Genomic DNA, 21687 nt, shown 5'->3' with positions numbered 1-21687 from the left:
TTCCATGCCTTGGTTCTGAAGCACTTCCTTTGTGCCTGCCAGTCTGATAAAATGTGTGAAAGATCAGAAGGGCCCGGCACATCATATGCCTCTATGTCTGTGATGTGTGTTTAAAAAGGTGCAACAGAAACAGCCTCTTTGGCACATGAAGCATTAAATACAATTTATAAATGGTTTCTTAAATTTTCATACCAAAGTACAAAAGGTGACTTATTTGTCTAGATTTTGTAAATTAAGTGTAGATTAGAATGTTGAAGTCACGTGAACTCAAATATCACCATGTTAAGCCTAAAAATACCACAGTGAATTGAAGTCTGATCCAAAGCATATCGATTTCAGTGGGCTTTGAATCAGGCTCTAGATCGCTTAGAGCCCAAATCTGCAGAAACGATCAGGCTTTTAATGAACTTGAATGGTAGATTATAATACTCCAGCTAACTTCAATAGTTTCTCAACCAAAGATGTTGATTCAGAGCTCTATCTGTAATGAAACTGAAACAACAGGAACCGACCTCCTTAAAGGGAGGAAAGTCTAGTGACAACAAAATCCTGTTTGTCCTGGTGTTTCATTTGCCAGCACCAATACTGAACTGATCATCTAGAATCAGGAACCAAAGCAACCAGCCAAGCTCAGCCAGATATTTCTGTCAGTCTATTGTGCTGTAGTTCTCATTAAACATGGGAATGAGCAGGTAGAATCCAACAGAATAATTGTATTCAAAATCCAGTTTAAAAGCTGTTTTCACAGAGGTACTTGCTTGGATTCATTTTGATCATCTTTAGCCACCAACCTCCTCTTTGCCAAGTTCTTGAAACAAAATAGTGAAATTTCTTGTCGAGAGGAGATACCAGAGTCACAGCATCACATGGGACTGTTTTTAATGTTTCTGTTACTTTTTATTTCTCCTATGGCTATTAGCAGGCTGGCAACATTTAGTAGTTTGGATGAAGCGTTCACATAAATAGTCTTTTTTTTTTTTTTATTACTAACAGGACTGGTTATTTTTCAGATCCATCTGAGGTGTACTATAACAGGACTTAAAGTTCAAGGAAAGTTGGAGCATTTGAAGTTACCCTTTGTACATTTATACACGATTGCACTCACAATCCCCTTGCACACCAGCAACACCAACACTTAAGCATTACCTGATTACTATCTACTAGGGTGGGGTGGCCAAACTTATTTGCACCCCCCCACTGGGTAGAATCCTCTAGTCCCCCCCGCTGCAGGGCAGAAGCTCTGAGTTCCCAACCCCAGCCTGGTAGGCAGAGAACTTCATACTCTAGGTTTCCTTTCCTTCATTAAGATTCAGACTTTAATTTGAGCCATCTGTAACATACTAATTCAACCTGTGTAGGTTTTTTCCCCAATGAAAATGAAAACTAGAAATTGATTTAAGCTATTGGATGCTTCCTTTCAACTCATGAAACAGAAACTACAAAAGCTGCTTTACCCACATAATGGGATGACTGTGTAACAAAGCCAGTACATCTTTCATTCAAATCATTCCCTTGCAATAACTGTAACTACATTTCTAGATAAAGTTATTATTTCACCTTTTTTAGCTTTCCACTTTGTGAATAATACTGTCTTAGTGAATTCTATAGGATAAATAATTCAGACCTCTTAACACCTTAGCTCTCTTAACTTCATGGAAAGGATGTATTATAGAAACCATTAGCATGAGACTTTGATTCAGCAAAGCAATTAAGCACACATTTAACTTTAGGCACATGAGAAATCCCACGGAAATCCATGGGACAACTCACATGCATAAAGTTAAGCATGTGCTTAATTGCTTTGCTGGATTGGGTGTGATGAGTCATCTAAGGTTATTACCTGAAAGGCTTATGTTAGGTCCAAGGTCCAGCCAATCTACAAGCAAGGGCCCAACCAGGTGATCCTAAAACAGGTATAAAGGCTCCTAATGGAAGCACTTACTCTAGGCTGCTTCTGGTAGCTTGTTAGGAAAATTTCTAGCTGCGTGATAATTCTGACAGACTACTCCAGCCTGTACTTGCTCCTGCCCTAGTCTCAGCTGGTCCCTTAACATCCTCCAATACCAGGGTAAAAAGAGGTATTATTTTCCCCCATGGGGATTTGGTGCTCATAAGAGTAGTAGGTGAATGGTCTTGGCAACTGAGATACTTTACTTATCCATAGAAGCACTACAGAACAGGCTGTGGGCAGAGCTAGTACCTCTCTGCTTCCTCCCCCACTAGTGTGTCTTGCCTCTTATTTGAAGTGACTGTCTCTAGGAGTGAGAACAGGTCCTACTTCATGGCTCCTTCAATCTCTGATCTCTCTGTTGAGACTGTCCAGAGGGGTGCCAATGTGGTATTAGTAGCGGTAGTGACGCAGACATTTTCTTAGAGCAAACAATAAGTCATTTTGTGCTGAGCAGTAGTAGACAAAATAAATATCTAATGTGAAGAGTAGCTTCAGTTTATAAAGGAGATTCTAGGATGATGTCCTAGTATTAACCCACGTGCTATTCTAGGGATTTTTTCCCCCTAACTTCTGCTGTTTTACATGAGAAACTTTTAAGATGCTGTCTGTGATGGGGTGCACTCATGGCTCAGGAGCACCTCATGTCAGCTGGGAGCAATCCTGCACTTTCCTTTTTCTATTCCCAGTGCCCCCTGTTGCCTTCATTAGGCAGGTCTTCAGTGGCTGAGCTCTCCAGCTGAGTCAGGTGGTCTAAAGACACATGAAGGACTCCTTCCAACAAACAGTAGGCCCTCTCCAGGGTCTTCAGCCCCCTCTGAGCCTTTTAAAACTTTAGCCCCTTTCTTGGGCTCCAAAACAAATCTTGTCCCCTTCTCAGGACTTTGGCCTCTCTGCTAATGGGGGGACCCAGGCCAACCCACTACTCCAGCTCCCACCTCAGAGAGCCTACAAACAGCAGCCACATGCTGTTTTCTTTACTCGTTGCTATTGCTGCATTCCCTGGCCTGCTTCCTACTCTGTCCCACCACCTTCCTGGGATCTCCACTTGTTCCCTATTGAAGCAGGGTTTCTCCCAGGCCTCCTTGCCCAGAGAGCTGGAAACAATCTCTGCCCGCCCCCTGCAGTCAGGATTCTCTCTCCCATGCCTATGGGCCTGAAAAACTGCACAGTCCTATCCTTGCTTGAGTAGGGCTTCTCCCCAGTCTCATTACCTGGGGTGTCTCGCAGCCTTTTTCACCCTTGTAGTCCCAGCCAGTAACTGCCCTACTCAAAAAAACCAAAAACCCCAGTACTTCCTTTTAAGTGAGTCTGCTGAGTTCTGATTGGCTGCTTCCCTGCATCCTTTCTAAGCAGGGCCCACTTTCACAGCAACTTTTCCAGGAGGCAGGGTGTGGTAGGACTGCAGGGCCTCCATCACACTTCCTTCTCTGAACCTGATTTTCTTCTCTCTGTGGTAGAGTTAATGGTATGTGGCATCTATATGCATTCTTGTATTATATAAATACAGAGAGCCTTAAAAAATTAGTATATGTAAATTTTCCATACAATTTTGATCACAAGAAAATGGGGAGTACTGTGCAGAAAAAAAAAATTCTGGTACATGAATACCAATGCATCTAAGGGGTTAACAAGTAAGTGGAGTATTTAATTGTGATTAAATATTTTCCTGAAAATGCCTTCTATGGCCTGGCATGATCATGGGGAAGGCCTAAACTGAAGCATTGGCCATTCATGCAGGATTTCCTATGACTAATGATAGTAATATTCAAAACTTGTCATTTAAACTGTGGGTGTTATTGATAGATAGGAAGTTTACCATTTAAGATTTCTTATTTGAAAATGAGTACAAACCATTCAGATTTACAAACTCATTTGCTAGCCATGGTATGACAGCTTAAAAAAAGTAATAGCTTAACCATCTAAGTAATATATAGTGGTAATACCTGCCAGATTTTTTACACAACTCTTCCATATTTGGATGGGATTCACAGGAAGCTTGTACCGGAAGGCCTTTTCCTTTCTTAATTATGAAGGTTTTGTTGAATGGAAATTATGCCAGCATGGGGTGGGGGGAGGGAGGGACAACATTCTTATTGGCACTAGGAATATGTGTAGAACTGAGAGGCATAGGTATATATAATATTGACTGAGTCTGTTGTGAAAAACAAACAAACCTGGAGTTCTATATTTAAATGGTAAACTCCAATTTAGTTGTTAGCAAAACAGAATGTAATAGCAGGCAGATCTAAGATGATGCATGTGATAAAGAACACTTTATAATTTAGGATTAGAAAGACTTAAAAACAAAAACAAACAGGTAAAAGCTCACTGATGTAAAGCAGCATGTCTGATAAGTGCAAGTCTCGTAGATTGAATCTGTCAAGATGCAGCTAATATTTCTGTACCCCATCTCTGACACTGGTAAAACTATATGTACCCTGTAGTGAGTTTAACTGCAAGATCTGTGCATTCTTTGGCAGCTTCAAATTAAAATATTGAGGTTTTATTGAGTTAATCATGAAAATGAATAATACAGTCACTATGATATCGCCCCTCATTATTTCATTTTATATTAAACCTAGGAAGGTGAAAGTAATATTGATATTTAACTGAAGAAACACAGAGAGGAAGAGATGCACCCAATCAAGGTTGAAGGCCTAGTAGTTCAAAAAGGAACTCATTTTCTTGCTTCTCTAATCCCTTTGGTTTTGGCAGCTGAATCCCACTATAAGAAAAGCATATTACAGTTGAACTCCTTTTTACTTAATTTGGAACCCCTAAAAATCCCTGATGGAGATATCAGTATACCCTATGCTAATATGCTATAGACTTGGAGACAAAGGGCTTTATTCATCAATGGGCAGAGGGACCCCAGCAGCAGGAAATCCACTTAGATGGAGGTTGGGATGGCACAAGGTGGCCTACCAATAAGCATCACCCCATCTGTTAGAAGTCCCCAAAATAACAAAGAACAGAATTTGATCCTGTGTGTGTCTTGTATGTGTTATATAGAAGACTGGAATGGCTACATGAGGAAGAGAAACAAACTTTCTGAAATAGGGCAATAGGATATCAGGACTGTTAAGCAAACCTGGGTTGGGAGCAGCTGGGTTTTTGGAGGAAAAGTCAGAAAAACTTAGAGAGGTTAAAGAGAGGACTCTAAAGGATGTGAGACCTTAATGTGGCAGGGGAGCAGCGAGAACCAGTACAAGGGGAGATTGAAGCTATTAGGAGTATTAAAAAGGAAGACTGAAGAGTGCTGGGGAGAGCATGGAGCCGTTGCAAAGATTGTCGCTGCCAGGCAAGGTTGCTTGTGGCTACAAGACGTTCAGGAATGGCAGAAAAATGGAGTGTGTGAATTCCAGGTTTGACAGTGTTTTCAGAATTCAGTGACAGAGTGAAAAGTTCATGCGTACACTAACAAACGAAGAGCTGAATCCTCAGTAGGGGTAAATGAGCATAGCTCTACTGAAGTTCATGGAGCAATGCCAACTTAGACCAACTGGGGATCTGGGCCAAAGGATTCAGAGCAAGAAAACTTATTTTTTAATTGTAAGGTGAATTTACTGCTGGTGAAATGTGCCAGATTAACAGCCCTGGAGACTGAAGTCCCTCCTTTCTCCACAGAGCAGGTACAGCACAGGCAGCCGTTGTGCAAAGGTTTGCTCTGGGAAAAGACACATCTAAGGGGTAGGAAAGTAGTGCAGACTTCTTGCCAATTTAGGTTCCAATCCAGCAAAGCACTCAAGCACATATGAAATATGTAGTCCCTCTGACTACCACAGGACTACTTGCATGCTAAATTACACATGTGCTTAAGTGCTTTGCAGGATCAGGACCATAGTCCTCCACCTTTAGGCTGAAACTGATAACAAAGGGGCTAGTTGTGATGGTATGTTTTATTATGTGGCCCTCCAACTCATTTCATATCACTATTTATTGGTAGGGAAATGAATTTATTAAAACCACAGAAGTAGATAACTTGAAAGTAAATGTGTAAGTTTCACTTATGACTAAAACGGGCACCCACAGTTTTGCTCATAAGAGATCTTTTGTTTTGAAATGATGCTCATAAGATTGAAAGCATGTCATAAGATACACAAATAGATGTAGGTTTATCAATATAATGTACACTGCACCTCAAATTTATAGTGTAACCAGTGAGGGATTTTAATCTCTATTTTTACATAGGTCTGGTTTTCAGAACAATGACCTGCACCACATACTAACTTATATGGACACACGGGGGGGTCCTAAAAATACTCAATTCCTTAAATGTGTTCTGAATCGACAGAGGCTGCATTCTTTTTATTATATAATTCCCAGGAGTACCACCACTGGGAGCCAGTATTTTGTGCAATATATGTCACAGAATCATCCAGCACAGTGATTTAATTCCCACAAATAACCACTTTCATGGCTGATGCTTCAAGAAGCGAGAGCAGTCAAGATAGTAGCAACGACTGATAATGGTCAAAGGGGTAGGTTTCCAAACACTCGTATGTTCCCAGCTATGCAATGCATCCCTCTCTCCTTGATAAAGAAGCTACATACACATTTCTCCCCAACCAGATTACTACCACTTGTCATCAGTCCCACCCACTCCCCAAAACCCACAACTGTCTTTTCTACAATATTGCAAATGCATTCTCTCAGTCCTTTGAGCGTCAGTCAACTCCACTGAAAGGCTGGTTAAATGCCTGTAAGAGTGGGCTCTGAGAAGGGTGGGGGTGGGATGGAGGAATCTGAAATGAAAGTTGTTGCCTTAGATGAGTGCACACATGGATTACAAAGAGATGGAAACTGAGCAGGCAGCTGGGTCTTGCCTTCCCCTTGCTGCATGAATCACTATTTGAATGGAAACTGGAGTAGGAAGGCAAAATGGCTTGGGAACAAACAGAGTTGCTGGAGTGTCACAGGTGCAGATGAACAGAGAAGAAGGTTTTGGTATGTGCCAATGAAAGCAAACACTATGATTCTGGAGGATTTAGTGTCTCAGGCAGGCCATCCAATCCACCAAAGGTATTTTTCACTGAGTCAAACTGAGAGCTAAGGAAATGGCTGCAGCCATGATTTGGTGACATTCTCAAGCACATGTTTAAATTTAAGCATATGCATAAGTCCATCAGCAGAAAGAGCGTAAGCACATGTTTAACTTTAAGCATGTGCTGAAGTCCCACTGAAGTCACTGGGAATAAAATGTGTGTATCCATTTCAATGGAATTAAAGCATCTTCTTAAAGTTAAGCATATGCTTAAGTGTTTTGCTGAATTAGTGCCTTTCTGAGGTCCAAGGAGCCAGACAGTCTCTTCAGGGGAGATGCATGAACATCCAGGGGAGCAACATAAAAATAATAAGGTTAATCAAAGTCAGAAGATTTAACCAGAAAGAGAAAGGAAGCAGCCCGGAGTGAGAGGGACCAACATGTGAAAGAACAAATTCTCTATGTCATGGGCAAGTGCTCTGGTGTTGAAGCAATTTTTTTAAATGGAATGAAATCTACTCATTGCATGTTCAGGTTATAAATAGTATTAATGGACTAAAAAAATTAGACAAACTATTTTGTGGAAATGAGTTTTTTAACATTGCTACAGTAGAACCGTTGTATTCAATTTTGTTGTTATACAATCAGAAGGCCAGAGGGGTGGGGGCAGGAGGATGGATACCTAATCTAAATGGATGAGAGAGACTGTGAAATGAAACAATTAATAATTGTTTTTCTCCAGAAAAAGGAAAGAAAAAATATTATGATTTTAAAAGACCCAGAATTATAATAACAAAGTATTAAACCAACTCCCAAGGGAATCTGAATTATGTATGCAACCAGGATGTGTTATAGATAAGGAAACATAGAATGGTTTAAGAGATTTTATGTTGATGGATATTTGCAATATAAGGAAACTATTAATCGAAGATAAGTGGAACACCTTTAAATATATGATATCCATTTATCTTGAAAGGATGGTGCAAATTTACAGTCTTTTTCTTTAAGAAATGGAGTCTAGACCAAAATATAGGTCAAGCTACAACTACAGTTGAGCAGTCTCCCTTATTATTGAATTTCCTTGTTTCTCCATATTGGAGTAAAGCTGTGTACCAATGATATTATATTAGCCGGTGATATAAGTTAAAAGTTAAAAAACTAATGCCTGAGTTATCCTGATCAGAGGACTACAAATAATCGTCCAGAGTTCTATTTTTTTATATAATAACTACTCTCCAAAAAGCACCTGTTAAATTAAGGTAATGAGTAACAAATTAAGAATCTACAATGTGTATTGGCAATCAGTCAGGGCTCAGAGGGAAGGAAAGAACTTTGGACTTTTTATAAAGGTAAACAGATAGAGACGTGACATGAAGCTGGAATATTAGGAACTATCCATAAAACTTATAGGGGCCTGAAGAGGGGAGGGATTGACAGACATAGCAAGAAAAATGAATTGTCTTTTTATGAGGCCTAAGTGGGTGTAGTCACCATTTTTAGAGCTAAAGGAGAACAATTACAGAAGTCAGTCAGTTCCCATTTGCTCCTTTCACCCCACTAATATGATTAGCTAGTGAGGAACAGCTGATTCTGTCTTTAATGTCTATTCACCCAATTATGTAACTGAAGAATCTTTCTGCCTTGATGGTGTTACTGGAACCTAAGACATGTTGCCATTATAATTGAAGAGTCAGTGGCTTTTTTTAAGACTAATTATGAAACCATATTTCTTACCAGAATGAATAATGATGTTGTGGTTATCTACATTTAGTTCAGAAAGTTTTGCAACTGTATTTCTTCAGCTTCTGAAAAGAAAACCCAGCTGTAGAACTAATAAAAAAATGCTTTCAAATTCTTCTGACAGAATAAATAAAACTCTCATGCAATTTACTGTAAATGGATTTCCTCCAGAAAGAGGCAAAATCAGAGGGTGGTGCGAAGGGGCAGGGAAAGGGCAGGGAGGAACTTGAGGTAGTTCTATTGTATTGGCAGAGATTTGTTTAAGTAAATGCCTACACTGCTTCCAATGTTTGACATCTAACTTAATAAATAATAATAATTAAAACTGGTTTACAATGTGACAAAATATTGTTTCCTTTTAAAGTCACATTAGATTGTTTAAATAAATTGGTAAAAATAGCTATGGGCAGTTTGTAAGCACAAAGGAACAAATTCTGCTTACAAACGGGTAAAACCAGAGCAACTCCATTCATTTTGATGGAATTGCTCTAGATTTACAGAGCAGAATGTGACCAAAAGCCTTTTGTGCAAGTTGTCTAGCTCCATTTTGCTCCTCTTCTTGGAATGAACACTGATAGAAAGATCAGCCTTAAGAAATCCCAGAAGGTACCTGGCCTTCCACAGTTAAAACTGGGAACTCTTATAAAATATTTCCTTCTATAATGTTTCACTGACAAAGTGTATATTCCTGACTCAAAACCACAAGAGTTTATTTGGTTTTAAATGGGGAAAAGAAATCTGCTCTTTTTGAAAAAATTGGTTCCCTCTCCATTTGGTTTTGCTGATTCTTGAAGCTGCTTCAGCATTTAGTAAAGTAATACTTTTGCATCATTTATATTTTATGTTAATAACTCAACTGCAAACATTTTGCTCTAACTGCTTTATATTAAGATTTGCCTAAAAGGATATATTTAGACTGAAAAAAGCAATTAACATCTTAGTCCTGATCTAATCACAAAGTTGCACTGGTTTAACTAAAAGTGTGATTTGAATCCTGATTTATATCTTCTAGCTTTTATTCAGAAATTTACAAGTGCAAGCTGAACCAATTTAGCCAGTTTGAAATCAATATTAGTGTCCACATATGCACTGGTTTAACTAATCATTTTAAACCAAGTTAAGTTAAACCAATGCAGCTTCTGGGTGTACATAAGTCCTTAGTAAATAAATATGAAAAACAAATTATAAGCAGGAGGCAGTGCTGGAAATCCCTACTGGGATTGGATCTATTTCTGCTGATGAGGTCGCTGCAGTGGTAAAATGCCTTTGCAGCAGTAAAACTGCAGGGATGGACGAGATTTGCTCAGAGATGATGAGTTTAATGTGCCTCTTCAATGTTGCCTGGAAGGTGGGTGCAGTACCTTGGGATTGGCAAACTGGGGTGGTGGTCCCGATCTTTCAGAAAGGAGACCGGAGGGTGTGTTCCAACTACAGGGGGATCACACTTCTCAGCCTCCCTGGCAAAGCCCACGCCAAGGTGTTGGAGAAAAGGGAATGCCCATTAGTTGAATCTCCGATTGAGGAGGAATAATGCGGTTTTGTCCCGGATGTGGAGCAACAGACCAGCTCGTTGCTTTCTCTTATATATTTGAGGGGTCATGGGAGTTTGCTAACCTGGTCTCTCTTTGTTTTGTAGACCTGTAAAAGGCTTATGACTGTGTTCCCCGAGATGTCCTGGGGGAAGTGCTGCGGGAGTATGAGGTGCTGGGGCCGCTACTGCATGCTTTCCGGTCCCTCTATTCCCAGAGTGAGAGTTGTCTGCATTCTTGGCATTAAGTCGAGTTAGTGGAAGAGTTTAATTATCATGGGGTCTTGTTCACTAGTGATGGTAAGCAAGAGCATGAAATTGACTGACGGATTAGGGCAGCGGCGGCAGTGATGCGGGCGCTATACTGATCTGTGGTGGTGAAGCGGGAGCTAAGTTTTCTGACAAAGCTCTCAGTTTACTGGTCAATCTATGCCCCTATCCTCACTTATGGTCATGAACTTTGGGTAATGACCAAAAGGACGAGATTGCGGGTACACGTGGCAGAAATGAGGTTTCTCCACAGGGTGGCTGAGCTGACTCTTCAAGATATGGTGAGAGGCTCAGCTATTTGGGAGAGCTTTGGAGTAGAGCCACTACTTCTCCAGATCAAGAGGAATCAGCTGAGGTAGTTTAGGCAGTTGATAAGGATTCCCCCTGGTAGGAGGCCCCGAGGCCACCCAGGATACCCTGAAGGGATTATATCTCCTGGCTGGCCTGGGAACTCCTGGGAATCCCGCAGGAGGAGCTGGAACTTGTTGCAGAAGAAAGAGAGGTCTGGTCCCCCCTACTCTCCATGCTGCTGCCATGACCCTCACCAGGAAAGGCGGCATATAAAACAACACAAATGCATAAAGTAACTGAAAATAATCATCATAAATTAGGATTCCCAGTTTTTTTGGTGATTTTTTTTCTGAAATTTTTTATATTATGCAAATTATTAATCAATTTCATTTTTGACCATTATGAATAATTTTAAAGCTTTTAAAAAGCATTTTAGAACAAGTTTTCATTCAAGTTACAATTTTTCCAATATAAAGAATGCTGCCTGATTAACTCAGGGCTGCGAAACTCAAGTAGATAGCTTTTTTTTTTTTCTTTTAAATTTATGATTTAGCTTCTCAACAAAACATTTGGTGACACATTCCAACAGAAAACTTGAAAAGAGAATTTCAAAACAGTAAAATCTGTTATGTATAGTCCTGACTTTTTAAGAAATGGAACTGTGAAAATAGTGTCATAGTAGTTTGATAATGTTTCTTAGTCAGTTCAAATTGGAAATTCAAATACGTATTTATTTAGTATTCTATTATTTGACCTGTAATAAGTATTTCAAGCCTTGGTCCTGCATTGTGATCTGTGCAGACAGACTGTTGTATCTTCAGTGGGACTCTGCATGGGAACAGTAGTCTGTCTGTGAGGAACCCTGTGCCAGATCAGAGCCTTAAAGACTTAATTTGGGACGGGAACCATTTTTTCATTATATGTACATGCAGTGGCTAGTGCAATCGGGCCCTGATCCCCATTTATTTATAATTAAATAAATAATTGGATAGTATTAGGATATTATCATTAACTATTTAAACAAGAACAAATAGAACAAAAGTACAGCAGTTGTAACATTAGTATTTATCATTACCACCGAAGAGTGGGCATGCATTTCATAGAATGAAGAGAGAGAAACTGTCCCTGCTTGCAATATGCAGCCCCAATCGTGCACCAGGATTTGCTAGTCCACACCCCTACCACACAGCAGTCTACATTGCAGGTCTGGGGTATCGGATCCAGTTGCAGAAACAGGACCCACATAAGACATAACACAGCAAAGATGACCAAAAGGAGGGAGTTTGGTGAAGAAAAATCAAGGATTACAGCAACAACCATGCCAGTTCAGACCTTTCATTGACTTTGGGTCAGGCTGGTGCTATGTATGTTCATGATGCCACAATAACACGCAGAGCACCAGTGATTCAACTGGTGATTCACTGCTTATTCAAATACCAACTGGTGGGTGCAGTTTTCTCAATATCAGGTCCCCACCTCTGGAATTCTTTTTGTGGAAATAAGCAGAACACTGGGCGCTGCAAAACATCCCTCTTTGGCCTGGTTTTCCCAATTGAGTAAATTCTGATTTCCTACTTGAGTCAGAAACCAGTAAGCAAAAGGGGAGTATGGTCTTCTTTACTGAGTAGTGAATAGTTCCTCTTCCGCTACTACAGTGATGGAGCCAAAAAAATTATAATAATAATTAACACTTCTAACACTGAGGCTGTGCTTTTTTTTATATCTAGACATATACAGTACAATCTCAACTAACCAAATCCTGGTGAAATCCCTAGTTATCCAAGGTTATGTCCCTGATTTTTGCTTATGAATCGATTCCCTTGATTTCCAAATATATTCCATGTCCCTTGTGATGTTCAGAAAACAGGGTGGGTGCTGCATTAATTATACACTGGTTATTCTAAAAAAGATATGTTTTTAATAAACAGTTGGCATTTGTTTTGCTTAACTGAAATTAAAACATGCATTGGGAAACATTAATAGCACAATTTCACTCGCTGTTGATGTTTTTATGGATAGCATTTCCATCAGTTTTATCAGGAAAATACCCTAGAGAATGTCAGAAGGTTTTGGAAGTCATTTGGTTATATTACATTTAGTTTTAACAGAAGACAGTAACCACATCTGGAGGCTCTGGGATGATTAGAAACCGTGCCAGGTTCTTCCCACTAAACTTGATCTATAGAGAAACAGTGTCCTCTGCTGGTTACTTCCAAGTGAAACAGTATTTGCTATAATGTTAATTTTAACATGTTGCAATGTGTAGATTTCTTTGCTTTTATTAAAAAGAATAAAATTAAATGTTTTATGAGGCCATTATATATTCTGCCTAGACAATGGGCTCTAGTATTTGCTGAAGAAATAAAACTTCATCTTTGAAAAGTCAGAAAACAATAATATTTCAAAGCACAACTTCCAAGCACTGAACAAACATTAAATAATTACTTATAACCATGCCTGTGAGATAGATAAAAACATTATTTTCTTATAACAGATGTGGTAAACAAGGCACGAGATTGTGATTTACCCAAATTGTTACAAGTTAGTAGCAGAACTGAGATTAGAATTCAGAAGTTACCGGCTCCAGGACCAGCTATACTTGATTAAGCAAACAAGATGGCTTAACGTAGTGATCAGAAGCTCTGAAAAGGGAAATTAATTTAGCTCAGGTTACAAATACAGACCTTCATGGTTCATGGAGTCACCTCCCCTTTTTAGGGCCTACTCATTAAGTTCTACAGGTTGACCCAGCCGTCAACAATGTAGTGCCCACATCCTATGTTCAGATGTTACAGATACTTCACAGCCATGTCTCCGCTATGGAAATGTTGCAAAAATTTCACACTGCAGCCAACACCAATGGTGTTAGACCACTGGGAACCATAATGTATGTGGGCTGCTCACATTTTAAGTATTATGTTATCTAACCCTCAGCATATATTTAATTGCTATGCTGTTTAACATACAGCCAGCAACCCATCTTGACTGCTATTGCCAATGAAACTGAATTGGTATTAGTAACTATAGGAAATTCTGCTACATTTCCCTATTGTAAATAAATATGCCATTAAAGCCCCATGATGCCAAACACAAAGATCTTGACATGTTATATGGCAATGAGGAGTGGTAAGGGACAAAGCCAGTCATTTAAAAAAAAAAATTTTAAAGTTATCTGAATGAGGAATTGTCCTCACCGGTATGGTCCTATAGAAGTCTGCAGAGTTAAAGCTTATCTGTAAAGGACTTTTTTAAAATGGGGCTTTGCCTTTTATTTTATATTTATTTATTATATAAGGAAGATCAGAAAGATTGTCTCCCCCTCCTACCACCTTCTTATTTTTTCTTAGATATATTAGAAATATCACTTAATGTTCACAGTTTGAAGTTTAATTACTGTACTTATAACAGATTAGAAGAGTATCACCACATTGATCAAACTACTAAAGATTTTCGTAATTTTGGGTTTTTTTTTCATGGGTTCCAAGCAGTGCTTAATTTGTGCCAGAGCTGAGCCCACACACCTCTAGCATTTGGCAATTGATAAAGCCAGCACCTCTGGGCTTCCACATCAGTTATGAAAGTAAAAAAAAATTGCTTGAGCCCCGGCACCTCTTTCATTACAAAGTAAGCACTAGTTCCAAGTAATTTTGTAATAACGTTTTAGAACTGTAATACTTGGTATTTGCACCACTCTTTTCCCATCTGTGGATCTCAAAAGGCTTTACAAATGTGTGTAAGTATTATTGCCCTATTTTACAGATGGGATAACTAAGGCCCAGTTCAACAAGGTTGAAATCAATGGAACTATCCATATGCTTAAAATGAGGCACTTTGCTAAATCGGGGCCAAAGGTTAAGTAATTTGCAGACTACAAAGTGAGTCTTTGGTAGATTTGGGAGCAGAATTGAGGTCACCTGAATCTTAGGCCTGTGATTAGTTCACTAGACCACAGCTATCCCTATTATGTGGTAATACAATGATTAACTAAATGGTACAGATTTAACTATCTGTGATATCTGAACTTTTTATTGAGTTCTGAAACTGGCTATAATACCTGCTGAACAGTTACTTGGCTTATCAAAATATAGATTTAAAAAACCTTTACCTTTTAATGCATATTTCTTCCATAAACCATTTTCCTACTGAAATAATATTTACAAACTTAATTATGAAAATTAAAAGTCACAGAATTAAAAATTAGTAAAAGTCAGGTCATGGTCACTTTGTGAATACATACTCGGAAAACGTTACTTTTACAGGCAGCATAATCCAGTGGATAGGTCATCCATCAGACTGAGAGATAGTAGACGTAGACTGAAATCCTGCTTTCAATGAAGTCAATAGTAAAACACCCATTGGCTTTAATAGAGTCAGCATTTCATCCTAAAATTCTGTTTCCAACTCGGCCTCTGACCTGGTGTGTAATTTTGGGCATGTCATATCATTTCATCTCTCAGCCTCAATTTCCCAACCTTTAAAATTGGGATCATGATACCCACCTTCCTCTGTAAAGTACTTAGAAATCTATGGATAAAAAGTATTAAATAAGAGCTAAATTCAATGGAACTACTCCTTAAACTTAAGTTACTTCTTTAAGGGTTTTCAAATTTGGGGCCTTATTTACTTTTACTGTAAACATAACACACTGAATCACACCTTGGTCCACCACTGCTTGTCAAACACATTGCTAGAAAATTGTCTGTTGAGCACTGCAGAGTGATTAATTGTGACTTCAATGAAGGTAGAGCTAAGAAGTCTATATCAGGATGGGAGACAGAAAGTAATCTAGTGTTTCCCCTCCCTGTAAAATCAGACACATCAATTTAGTGTCCTGAATTAGAATCAGGCTTTCAGGATGCCAAAGTGCAGAAGTCTAAGGAACTGATGAAGTCAGCACTACATATGGACCCAAATTTACTGCTGAATAAAATCCTAAGAAATAAGTTGGAAAGAGTTCAAGTTGAGTCATGAGTTAAATATAAAGTGACATTAAATGTGGCATCATTATGTAATAAATTTAAAATATTTTAAATGTTTTACAATCTTGAAATTATAAAACAATTTTGAAATGGCTGTATTTTTTTAAGCCCTTATTTTTTTCTTTAGTGTTTTGTTATTATTTGAATTCCTGTATGTTCTGGGGTTTTCCCCTATGTAGCTACCAGTGTGTACAATTTTATCTAACATCACATAAAGACTAATGTAATTGTAGCAACAGTAACTACGCTGCTGCCTTTCTTTTGTCACATTTGACAAATCAGTCACATTGCCGCCCACAAAAAGCAAACAAAAAAGTTTTTACTCCAAGAAGAACCAGGTAAACAAAGATCTGCAGCTTAACTACCAACTTCAGAGAAGCAGTTTTTCCTCAATTTTATTAGCCAACTTTTGTGAAATAGCCATATTGGACAGAATACATTTATTATTTTGATTTGTGTTTTGTTTTGTTATGTTACTCAACTCACTTGTTGCTAAGGAATAGCAAAAAGGATCAGAGAACTTCTAACAAAGATGGAAAACTAAAGGTGAGGAGTTTTGGATTACTTTCCCAGTATTCTTCAGTGATTTCTAATTGAACAACAATTGTTGATACAACAGTTCTTTATGAAAGAATCTGTGAAATAATGTGATCCTGCTCTGCTGTTCCACTGTCAAGTCCAACTTCAAATGATAGTTTAATCCATTTGTTGAGAAGTTATTCATATTATCATGTATTCAAACAGTTTGTTTACAAATCCATATGCCATAGAAGTCCTAAGGACGAAAAAGGAAGAACTGGTAGAAGGCATAAACAACCCAGACCAACTTCTTAACTGGCTGATAGACAATGGTATTTTTACACCAGAGAAAAAAATGGTTATGTCCTATTACAGAACGCGAATAGCAAAGAACTCCCGGGTTTTGGATATCCTGGTTTCCCAAGGTGAAAGAGCTTGCAGGCTGTTTTTTTATCCATGTCTAAAACAAGTGGAGCCAAATCTGTATAAAAGAGTGAAAAAATATGTCTGCGATGAGATTGGTATTGCGGATGCTAGAAGACAATTGGTAGGATATTTACTTGAAAAGGACAAGGAATGGATTGAAACAACCAGCGAACAGCACCAAGAGAAGAAAGAGACTCCTAAACAGATTTTATCAAAGCAAGAAAGAGCAACTAAAAAGAAAATTAAACCAACTCCAAATTTACCAACAGCAAAACCTAAGAAAGACTATTCTAATACTGTTAGAATCTTTGATGCAGCTGCAAAAGGTGATCCTTCTGATCTAGAGAAAGTACTGAAGGAGAATGATATTAATGCAGTAAATACCTCAAATGAAACACGTCTGCATATTGCAGCTGCTAATGGACATGTTGCAATAATTGAATATTTAATCAACAAAGGTGCTAAACTAGATGTAAAGGATAAAAAAGGGAGAACACCACTGCACAGGGCTGCTGAAAAAGGCCAGGATGATGCAGTAAAAGTGCTTCTCAAAGCTGGTGCCTACATATATGGTTTGGATAAAGAAGCCAAGTCCCCTCTTCATTTGGCTGCTCAGAACCACCACACTCACATATTGAAAAGGATCCTGAAAGAAGAAGCAAGATGCTACAAGAACCGCCAGAACTTCTTGCACATGGCAGCTCTCAAAGATGAGAGCAGACTGTCACAAATACTTTTAAAGAATGGTGCCCTAGTTGATGCAAAGGATGAAAAGGGACAGACTGCTTTGGGTTATGCCACTTCCCAGGGATTTGAGAAGACTGTAAAGGTGTTACTAGAAGCTGGAGCCAGTATTGACTTCAACATAGTTGATGTAGCCTTCAATAATAACAACCAATCCATATTTAGGTTACTGTTGGAATATTCTAAAGGATTGTCCCCTGACACGATGGTGTCAGCTCTTTTTAAAGCTGTACAGAAGAACCTGCATGGCATTGTAGCAGCTTTAATTGATAGAGGCACAGATATAAATGCCCACAATGAAATGCAGTACACACCTTTACTCATGGCATGTGAAATGGGCAAAACAGAGACTGCAGAAGTTCTCATTGCAAAAGGAGCTAGTTTGGAGGAGAAGATGCCCAACTTAAACACGGTTTTACACTTGGCAGTTCAAGCTGGGGCAGTCTCCATCACAAATCTGCTTCTCCACAAAGGGATGAATGCTAACATCACAAGCCAGGGAGATCAAACTCCACTCCATGTTGCTGCATTTCATAATAAGGGAGCAATAGTTGACATTTTAATCAATGCTGGGGCCAAAATTAATTCTGTCACTAAGGAATTAGTCACTCCCTTGCATGTCGCAAGTCAAAGGGGTAATGTTGACGTTGCTCAACAGCTGCTGTGCCACAAAGCCAATGTTAATTTAAAGGATAAGCAGTCAAAGACACCTTTGCATCTTGCTGCTGAAAAGGGAGATCATACAATGGTGGAGCTGCTTCTTAGTTGTAATGCTGATCCCAATGCAATGGACAAAGAGAAAAAGACCCCACTTCACATTGCAGCTATAGGAGGTCATCTCAATACAGCTAAAGTTCTGTTAGCCCAGAAGGCCAGATTTGGAGTTAAAGACATGGATGGCTGCACACCAATGCATTATGCAACCATCAAAGGCAATGCAGAGATAGTAAAAATCCTTTTGACTGCAGGGAAGAATAAAAATATTGATGATAAAAATATTTGGAGAAAGACTCCACTGCATCTTGCAGCAGAACATGGACACAGTGACTTGATAAATTTATTGTTGAGCCACGGGTCAGCCATTAATGCTTTCGACAACAACAAGGATACCCCCTTGCATTGTGCTTGCAAGGCTGGTCATTTTAATGCTGTAAACTCACTTGTCAGCTGGTCTCAGGGAGAGAAAGCAAACGTACAAGCCACTAATAGCCTCAAAAAGACACCACTCCAAGTAGCAGAATCTAGCACAACAGACAACCAAGCTCACATTGTAACACTTTTGAAAAAGAAAATGTTAATAAAATGAATTTGTGATGAGGAATACATTTTAAAAAATGTTTAAGTGCAAAATTATAATTTCACACCATCTGGATAAATAGGATACTACTTCTTTAGTTCAGACTTTAAAATCATATCTACATGGGCATGGTTGATCAATATAAGGATAACTAAGAATGATGCTGGGGCACGCTAATGATCAGAGGTGGTAAATACATTCATATACAAAGCCTATTGTTGATCTACGATATATTGCCAACTCTCTTGATTTTATTAAGAATCTCAAGATATTTGGTGTCTTTCTGAGAGACCCAACTTTAAGAGTCAAGTTACCATGAAAGAATCTCATCTTTTATTTTAAAAAATAAGTAAGTTTCTAGACTTTGTGGTTGCAAAGTAAAGCTTGAAAATGTGAACATTAAAGACTCAAAGATCAGAATGAAAATAAGAATCCCAGATTATTTTTTTTAAATCTCATGACTTTTAAGATGATCTTTCAAGATTTTCTGTAGCCTGATTCAAGATTTTTGAATGGTTGGGGTTGGCCAATAATAGTTGGGACTAGTCAAAAAGTATTAAATATTAAAATACAATATTAACCAGTATATTTAAGTCTACTTAAAAAGTTACTGTTTGGTTAAAAATCATCGTATGTTTATTATACAAATTTCCTTTCCTATGTTACAAACAACAACTTAGATTATAAAAATGAATTTTCATTCTACTTGTCACTATGGATGCCATTTGTTTACTTTTTGCATTTCTCAACATGGACAATGAAAACACACTAGTCAGTTTCACAGTTGTTTGTAATGAGTGTCTTTCAGGCTCATGTTCTAGCACAAAGCTTCAATGTTTAGATTGCATACACTGCAGTGAAGTGTTCATTAGTTTTAGTATTTCCAGTGGAGTTTTCTTTAAATTGGACACATTTTTATTGGTTGGTAATAGTGTAAAAACTTTTTAATAGAACCAAATCTGAGGTTATATTTTATCTGAAAATGATTCTTACCCTTGCTATGTTTTGCCATCCCCATCATTATGGCTGATGATCAAATTAGCACAAAGGGGAAAAGTCTCCTGTGGAGCTGAAAATCAGATCTGGAAAACCAAGGCCATCTGAAAAAAACAATTCATTCAGGGTTCAAAATTAAAATAACCAGAGGAAAGAGGCTTCATGCAGCCAGTGCTCCCTAAATTAAAACAAAAAGCTTCTCACAGCCTCGCTTCCAATGAAAATGAAAGGGCTCCTTGTGCCAGTTTTATTCCAGGACAACAAGGGCATTTCATAGACAAGGTTCAAGTCTCAGCCCAGAGTGAGTGGAGTCTTTGATCATCCCACAGCATAAGACTCCTTAGAGTTCACTCTCCTTGGGATGTAGTAATTCACTCTAGCTGAACCAACCCATGTTGCCCTCTTGGCTGGGCTCACTGGCAATCCCTACAATGACGGCAAACAACTGGAGTGGTTTTTCATTTTCAATTCAGAGAAGATAATGTTAAACATCTACACTGGTCAGGAACTCCGATTGCATTATAAGCTGATTTCTGCACAAATCCAAAGATGAACCTAATGGAATGGAGCACATTTTAACCAAGTATTCTCTATTTCATTTATTTAGATTTATAAAAACACTAGGAAATGCACCTGTCCATATGCTTTTTTTTTTTTTTTTTTGCAGGATACACCGATATAGCTGCACAGATGGAAACCCATGCTGTAGATGTGCTGCACCAGTTACTAGCACTGCTGTGGCTTACTACACTAAGGGTATGGTCAGAAGTAGCTATGTCAGCATAACTGGACAAGAATTCCTGACCTCCTATTCTGTTTCAAATGTCCTCTAGGCCCTTGACCATTCACCTGTGTGGCATGTACACTACTGACTTGCATCATTCATTATTGAACCAGTTAAAATACAAACAATTCAGCAATCTAGTCATGCTGAATCAGAACCTTTGCCTCAAACCCACATTAGCACTGTCCTAAATTGTTTCAATTACAGTGCCCTTGGGTGCCTGTCCCTTAGTACTGGGCACACAACAGAGAAGCAGTGGATTCTTGGAGATTTCCAAACACCATATGTGCACTGTGGGATAGTGATAGGCAGACCAGGGTGCAGGGTCCTGCCGACATTGGAAAAAATCGCACCACTGTAACTATTGATGTAGCCACTAATGTAGATAATTACTGCAGGAAGCTGTATTGATATAAACTCTATTTTACATTGTTGCAATATTATTCATCCTTTAGATTGCAGTGGTGCCCAGAAGCTTATCACCAACCAAGACCCCATTGTGTGTGGCACTGTACAATGCCTATGTTAGAAGTTGGCACTATTCGAGCTGCATCAGTATGAAATGACTTAGAACAGACCCGTTCCTAAACCTGCCAGAAAGCCTAATTTACATCAACCAGCTCCAAGTGGAGCAGAAAGGTGAACTGCACGGCATGCTCTGCAGCCACTGGCTACCCTGCACAACACTTCTACCCTGCAGTTAGCAAGAGGTGGCAGAGGAAAGGGGAACGTCCATCGGGTGACCAGCTGTCCCGACTTTATAGGGACAGTCCCCATATTCAGGGCTTTTTTTCTTATATAGGTGCCTCTTACCCCCGCGCCCTGATTTTTCACACCTGCTCTCTGGTCACCCTAAACTTCAGGCTGGTGAGGTGGGAGGAGACCTGTTCTGGTGTGAACATCTGGGGATGGATGAACATCTGCGAACTGCAGAGATTGTTCGGGGTGGGGAGGGGGCGGCAGGAATACAATACACTTGAGCTCCTGCAACTCCTGCCCCTTCCCTTCCCCCACCCCCTTGGCATTTGCCCCTCTCGTCTCCTCCCCTTCCCCTGCTGCCCCTCTGCCCTCTCGCTTCCCCCCCTCTTCTCTCCCTCCTCTAGTATTTGCCCCTCTGCCCCCTCTCTTTCCCCTCCCCTTGGGATTTGCCCCTCTGCCCCCGCCCCCCCCCCTTTTCC

At 39.2% G+C, this 21687-nt stretch overlaps 1 protein-coding gene and 1 long non-coding RNA gene across 2 annotated transcripts in view; one reads left to right on the top strand and one right to left on the bottom strand.

Moving 5' to 3' along the window:
- LOC137145049 (uncharacterized) overlaps positions 1-21687 on the bottom strand; it is a 32535-nt gene that overhangs the window by 10217 nt on the left and 631 nt on the right. Inside the window, exon 2 of the long non-coding RNA XR_010917552.1 lies at positions 19723-19829. This is a non-coding gene — a long non-coding RNA (uncharacterized lncRNA). The remainder of the gene's footprint in view (positions 1-19722; positions 19830-21687) is intronic.
- On the top strand, positions 16474-18753 carry LOC137145014 (CARD- and ANK-domain containing inflammasome adapter protein-like). Its single transcript, XM_067535563.1, has one exon. It carries the CDS (start codon positions 16474-16476, stop codon positions 18736-18738), a length of 2265 nt encoding a protein of 754 aa, XP_067391664.1. The 3' UTR covers positions 18739-18753.

Source organism: Emydura macquarii, unplaced genomic scaffold (genome assembly GCF_026122565.2).
Source record: "Emydura macquarii macquarii isolate MOO-44397 ecotype Brisbane River unplaced genomic scaffold, CSIRO-AGI_Emac_v2 contig_3506, whole genome shotgun sequence".
Taxonomy (NCBI): Eukaryota; Metazoa; Chordata; order Testudines; family Chelidae; genus Emydura; species Emydura macquarii.
Note: the sequence above shows the minus strand (reverse complement) of the source record. Positions and strands in the feature narration are given on the sequence as shown.

What these genes read in the sequence shown, in the direction of transcription:
- LOC137145014 (XM_067535563.1), top strand. Translation starts at nt 16,474, where the DNA reads ATGTATTCAAACAGTTTGTTTACAAATCCATATGCCATAGAAGTCCTA.